The sequence below is a fragment of the Vanessa atalanta genome, chromosome 7 (assembly GCF_905147765.1).
Source record: "Vanessa atalanta chromosome 7, ilVanAtal1.2, whole genome shotgun sequence".
NCBI lineage: Eukaryota > Metazoa > Arthropoda > Insecta > Lepidoptera > Nymphalidae > Vanessa > Vanessa atalanta.
This window is the reverse complement of record NC_061877.1, coordinates 3,940,097-3,946,980: the sequence shown is the minus strand read 5'-3', so window position 1 is coordinate 3,946,980 and position 6,884 is coordinate 3,940,097. Positions and strand designations below refer to the sequence as shown.

Sequence of the window (6,884 nt, the reverse complement as noted above, 5' to 3'; positions counted from 1 at the left end):
ACAAGATTATATACATAAAAAATATAGTGAAGTTATTACTTGTTGACTTTCAGGCAAAATATTTAACAGTATTACCATAGTGTATTTCAAATGTTGGAAAAGAGTAAATACTGAGTTACTTCCGTTCTTCTCGGAAGTATCTACAGTAAAACCTGGTGGTACATTTACTAGTCCTTTAAATTAACGATTTAAATCTCTGATAAACACTTCTTGATAACCCACTTAATAAATAAAGTATATTATAATTTTGAGCACGAAAGATTAATTAATTATTATTAGTTAATAGTAGAAATATATATATTGGTGTTCAAGTAACTTTTTTCATGTAAATTAGCGATGTTTTTTTTAACTTCCCTCTTTATAAAGGTCTCACACATAGTAAAGCGCATCATTTTCGAAAACAAAAATCTGGAATTCCTGTAGTCTCTCTAGTTTGTTTTTAATAACACATAAATGAATACTCGCCACAACCAAAGGACGGACACTAATAAATGTAAAGAGTGGGCAGTTGCCAACAATCCATTAGCAAAGTCTTGATATTTCCTGTGATTTTACTAGTTATACCAACCATAAATTTCTTCAAAAGGACCTCATTAAGTCAATATTTTGAATTGAGATATTTAGGTTGAATATATTTACACCTTAATTTATAAGACCTTTAGCTTACTTATTACTATACCACAATACTACCAACATATCCAAAAAAACTAAAGTATATTAGTTTCACAGATTTCATATTAATGGTTTGTTGTTGTTGGATGTTTTAGGCAGAATTTAAAGTTGTTTTCAAATTAAGTACATTTATTTTAACATACTTTACTCTGGACCTTAAACAATATGTTCATTAAGACGTAGTAAATGCATTTTTGTATAAATTAATTTGTTTTGTGGATGTGAAACAGACGAAATTTTACATCTAAGTGTGTTCTAAAAAAATTTTAGTTCTTACAATATTTATGTTTTATAAAGAAAAACAGATTTATTAAACCAAAATAAATATAATATTCACTCTAGAGAGAACTTCATTTAAAAAAGAGGAAATACATCTGAAAGTCAAATATTACTTATTACAAACATACTCTTCACTCCGTCAGATCAAATTACAACTTCACTCTCTATGTACTAGTACATAAATTGCTAAACAGCCAAGAACAGCAAACTGAAATAAGAAAAAAAAAAAACATTTTTAAATATTTTTATAGATAGAATATTGGATACATCTTTGTAATAAAAAATTCGAGGTTATTATTTTGCTAGAAACAGGAAGGCCAGCTTAAAATAGACATGATGAAAACATCCATTTCAGTAATGAGTACTATATATAATCCACCCATAGACATTGGCACTGTAAGAAATAAACCATTCCTTACGCCAACAATTTTTTACCAATGGTGGGAAAGCAGAATAATTTTTGATAGCTTACCAGATGAACTTGCAGAAAGTTCTAATAAAATTATACCTCCAGCAATATAGCAATACATGGATTTTCTTCTTATGGAGGTTATTTTTAATGTATTAAGCAATGCACAAAATATTAGATTAACTTTAAATTACCTTAAACTTAGGATATTCATTCATATAAATTGTGACCATTCCAACATAGGGTAAAAATCCTCTAGTACGACCAACAACATCCTTCTTAGTCAGCCAAAGCTGACCCTGAGCATACAGACCTCGATCATCAACACTATTATTGTCACCTTTAGTCAAAAATTTAACAGTGCCATTGTTCCTAAAAAAAAATGTATAAAATAATATTTCAATTATAAGTAGCTATATATATAATATAAGTTCAAATAGTCTTGATTTAAATATAATAATTAGAATATATTGTGTTTTACTAAGCAATTTAATAAGAATTTAAGAAAACCACTGTATACTTTAAATTAACTATAAATTCATATTTTAATATAACTAAAGATTTTGGTCATTTGAGCATCACCACTGCACTTCACATGTGCTTCACTTTAGGTAATAATTATATTAATAACCCCATGCTTAAAACAGTGTAAGAAAACATGCTGTGGAAAATAGCAAGTGTTGAATTAAATTTGGTGCAGTTGCTTGGTGGGATAAGTGTCAAACCTTCTACTTAGGCTGTAAATTTCAAGGTATAACCAAAGACCCATTTATGTATTAAGAGCCCTTGCCATGTATCACTTTAAAATACTTATTACATTGAATACTGAGAGCATAATTATATAGTATGTTGAAAAATTGTAAGATACCACCATGAGTTTGTACAAGTCGTAGCTATATCACTACATAATATTTAAATTTTTGAATTTTTTTATGTCAGGATACTTACTTTTCATGAAGCTTCAAAACTCTGTGAACAATCGGAATGTCACGGCCCTCCACTTTAAAAACTACAATTTCACCGACACGCACTGGTTCGTCGGGATAGTTAGTGAGAAACAATAAATCTCCTCTATGAAAAGCAGGTTCCATACTTCCTGAGAGCACAACAACAATAGGACTCTCACTGCCTGTTACGACCATTAAACCCTTCCATATCATAAGAGCTGACGATACTATCATACCAAAGCTAAGAACTTGGTAAATAAACTGGAATGAAAAAAAAATCATGAATAAAGGACCGGTACATGTTCACGTCATCTATACATTAAAATAATCAATGAAAGTCACCTGTCTCTTGTTCATTCGCTTAACATCGTCAAATAAACTGTCCAACATTTTTGTTTCTTGCCTTTTTCAAGGGTGCTAAAGAAAATAAAAATCGTACGTTTTGGTTATCCTTAATGTAAAGGAAAGGTAAGTTTCTGATTCGACAGCTCGACAGCACCACGTCAGATACAAAACTTCAAAACATCCAAGCTAACAGATAAAAAATATATCATTCTAAACGTTATTTATTAGGTAATTGATTGGCTCTGCTCCGTGGCTTATTTAAACAATCGATTATATTACTTATCGGACACTTTTATGAAGTATAAAACTAAAACCATTTTATTATTGTGATAGTAAATTGTGTATTGCATCGTAAAAGTAAAAATTATAGGAATACAAGGCTGCTAATATTTAAATACCAATTTAAAAAAATATTTCTAAAAATATAATTATTAACAACTTTGCATTAATAGTCGGTCAGAAAAATAATTTTATAGGTATAGAAGTATTACCAATATTCTATAGTTTGACAGATTGTATGGTTCGATTATATTAAATACCTAACTCCTTACCTATAGCCTATTCCAATGGAGGTAGGAAAAAAGATAAACAAAACTTATATTTACGTATTTCATACGATTTGAGAATAACTGAGCTACGTTGTGCACTACAAAGAATTTATGATTAACATATCTTTATTTATAATATAACACTATTGCACTTAACCAATTATTTCCACTTTAATTCTACTTCTAAAATTCCAATAACAGTTTCGTCGACGTTCAAAACCAATGGTATATATATGATATATTTCTAGGCTACATACTATCTATAGCTATGTATTGTTTAAATCATAGAGATTATTATTATTAACGTGTTTGTTATAAATATTTGTTTCAATTATATGTTTTTTATGGAAAGTACTTCTCAAATAAAACTTATAGAAACAATTTTAAAATAATTTATTTAACTTCTTATGTAAATAATACAAAAGCAAGTGAATACCATTCACAGCATTCAGCAATTTAAGTAAGTAATTAGAAATTAGTCTTTTATCGCCCCATATCAACATCAGAATTTTCAGAAAATTTCAATTTTATTGTTAAAGTGTTAGGAGTTGTAGCATCGGCTACAAGTATATCACATCCATTGTATAGTCCTAACTCAGTAATTTTCTTTTTTAAATTATCTCTTGTTTTTTCTTCAATACTCTTGATTGATGACATGTACAAAGTTTTGTTGCGACCATTGATAATTGTTGTAATTCCTTAAAAAAAATTTATTGAAAGATTAAATATCTGATAATGAGTTAATGTTTAGTAATGGAAAACCTACATGTCGGAAGAAATTCTATTAGATAATTATTAACCCTCTCACTCTCTTTCTATAGGAGGATTTTTAATAGATTCAAGTACATATTTTATAGTTTGTTGAAAACGTTACAGGCATTTTAAAATATAAGTAGAATCAAATTCAGTCAAAATCTAACAAATCTATCTATATACAAAATATGTTTTTGTTAAATCAATATAGTTACATAAAAAAAACATTGAATTTAACTGAGTTTTGGTGCAACAAAACAGTGAACTTACCTGGACTTTTCATTAAATATCCTTTATCTTCACACAATTTATCATAGATTGCCTGCAATGTTGCATCAGATTCAATTTCCATTACTCTGGTAGTATTACTACAAGCAACACAATCTTGACGTTTCTCAGCCCCAAATGTATAGGTATACACTCCTTCAGACATATTGAGAACCATGTAGTTGTTCATATTAGTACAGCAGGAAGAAGCTAATTTGAATACCTGGAACAATGAATTTATATATCTTTAAAATATAATGTATATATTAATGTAATATAAAGGATAACATGTATATACTGTCGGTAGCTCAGTCACCATCTGAACAGTGAAGGTAACAGGTGTATGTAATTAACACACTTAATAAATATTATTACAGTTTATTTTATATTTTAGAGTTTCTTCTGATAAATTACCTTAAACCAGCAAACAAACATGTAATTCTTCTTATGATCTTGCAACAACTTTGAACAAATACTTAGTATGTAAAAATTATTATTTTTAATGAATCTATTATGTGACATTAATCACTAACTTATCTATGTACCCTTCTATACAATTATTGTTTACCTCAGTTGCACAAGTAGCCGCAATTGCAGCATTAGTACTGGCTACAGCTGGTATAATATTCTTTAAGACACCCTGAGTTAACCTATATGTAACTGAAGTAATCCCATATTTCATGGCTCTTTCTTGTGCCTTCTCATACACCCAGGCAACATGCTGTGGATCGTCACCATCAAGTGTAGTTGAACTTCCCCAGGGATTTTCTTTCGCCCATTGTAAAACTTTAACATACTCAATACAATGCTCTGGTAATCTGCAAAAGCAAGAAATAATTTTTTTTGTAAATTCTATATTGAATATTCTTCATAAATGACATGGGACTAAATTATTTTTACATATACATAGAATTATAGCTAAAATTATTTTCCATTAATGGTGTAATGGTAACTTTATTCAAAAAATCTTCTAGTTAATCAGTAATTACATTGAACAATTAAATTCTTAAAACACTTCTACCAAATTAAAAACTTGAAGATATGTCATTATAACCTGATCAGGTTATAACATACCTTGGAGTGTTAGCAATAGTACATAGGGGGAAAGTCTTCTGTGGTGGGTAAAGGTCTAGAGTGCATTCAATACAAGCACTCATTCCTGGGAGGATGACTCTTGCATTTCCTTTAAATCCCTCTGTACCACCATCAACCAATGGAATAACACTACTTTGATCTAAACTTCCTGTAAACAAGAATTGTTAATTACTTACGAATCAACATGTATCATGCAAATATATTCACATTAGTGTTACTAAATCTTTACTACTGAGAATGCATTCAGTAGATGACGATATATGTCAAGAACATTCTTTTAGCGACTATATCTACTATAAATAACCTGATTATAGAACAGTGATAGATCTGATAAAAATTTAAATACTTTATAATATAATATTGACACATGAAACTATATAAAAAAATTAAGGCCTTGAGTTTGTCTTGCTCAGTTACAAAAGAGCTGATTCACAATTTGCAATGGATATTTGAACAGTATAGAAGATTTTATGATGTTATGGAATAAAAAAAAACATTACTATCATCATTGTATTGCAGTAAAGAGACTAGCATTCCATTTAACCAACGCCTTGCAACAATTGAGTCAAGTCCGCAAACTACAATATGAAACTGGCGATAAAATCCTTCATCTAGGTCTTGGATGGCACAATGATGTGCTACTGCTTCACAACCTGGAACCCTAAAATATATAATGAATATAAATTACAATAATTATTACTAATGTAAAATGAAAATAGGGCTACTTTTATTTTTATTAATTACCTCTTATTTACAAATTCAACTGCACATTTGGCTTTAGATAACCCAATATCATTTTTTCGAAATAAAAACTGCCTATTCAGATTTGATAGTTCTATAGTATCCATATCCACAATATGTATCTTCTTAAAACCCATGAGAGATAAGTCCTTTAGTAATTCGCAGCCGAGACCACCAGCCCCAACTATCAAAACTTTGCAGGAATTCATTATGAAATCTAGTATTTCAGCTGACGGCTCAAAATCAGGATGACAGAAAGGACCAGATCTCTCTAATAATTTTCTTATGTTATGCCATCTTCTCTGCTGGTAATCAAGGGTTTGAGATTCTCCATCTGCCATTCTTTATGTTATGATTAAACAGCAACAAGAGTAAATTTAAACTTGAGTATTTTTACCGGCGATCCGTAAGCTGCATCAAAAAATATATTTATATACAAAAACTACAAATATGCCGCTAACTCCCATATAAGTTTGCATAAAACATGAACTCTATCACTAGAACTTTTTAAAATCGAAAGAATAGAAGTACAATTACTCTACCTACCATTAACCTTCTAACTTAATCTTATTTAAAAGTTTACATAAATTATTGACTTTTGTCTTGAGTCTTCTGAATATTCGTAAATGTCAAAACCGAATCTGCGAACTGCGAAGAATGACACATGCAAACATTAATTTGAATGACTACGTCTTAAAATATTTTTGTGAATATAGAAATCTTACAAAATATTAATATTTTTTTAATATTTATTACTTTATTTTTAAATTGCTTTACAAATAAGTTATATTTTTTTAAATTTTAATATTGACAGATATAAATACATAC

General features: G+C 29.0%; 2 protein-coding genes across 3 annotated transcripts; both read right to left on the bottom strand.

Moving 5' to 3' along the window:
- Window positions 1-242: 242 nt before the first annotated feature.
- Window positions 243-2,830, bottom strand: LOC125065213 (signal peptidase complex catalytic subunit SEC11A). Its single transcript, XM_047672716.1, has 4 exons — window positions 2,650-2,830; window positions 2,309-2,568; window positions 1,555-1,732; window positions 243-1,159 (listed from the first exon to the last, which is right to left on the bottom strand). The coding sequence occupies exons 1-4, from the start codon at window positions 2,695-2,697 to the stop codon at window positions 1,109-1,111; spliced, it is 537 nt and encodes a 178-aa protein (XP_047528672.1). The 5' UTR covers window positions 2,698-2,830; the 3' UTR covers window positions 243-1,108.
- Window positions 2,831-3,576: 746 nt separating this feature from the next.
- Window positions 3,577-6,696, bottom strand: LOC125065222 (NEDD8-activating enzyme E1 catalytic subunit). 2 transcript variants are annotated; one of them, XM_047672728.1, is made up of 7 exons: window positions 6,603-6,696; window positions 6,060-6,467; window positions 5,816-5,976; window positions 5,295-5,463; window positions 4,789-5,038; window positions 4,224-4,443; window positions 3,577-3,898 (listed from the first exon to the last, which is right to left on the bottom strand). In XM_047672728.1, exons 2-7 carry the CDS (start codon window positions 6,395-6,397, stop codon window positions 3,684-3,686), a joined length of 1,353 nt encoding a protein of 450 aa, XP_047528684.1. In that variant the 5' UTR covers window positions 6,398-6,467; window positions 6,603-6,696; the 3' UTR covers window positions 3,577-3,683. The 2 variants fall into 2 exon arrangements, with proteins under 2 accessions (XP_047528684.1, XP_047528683.1); XM_047672727.1 differs by having other exon boundaries at window positions 6,610-6,684.
- Between the last annotated feature and the right edge of the window lie 188 nt (window positions 6,697-6,884).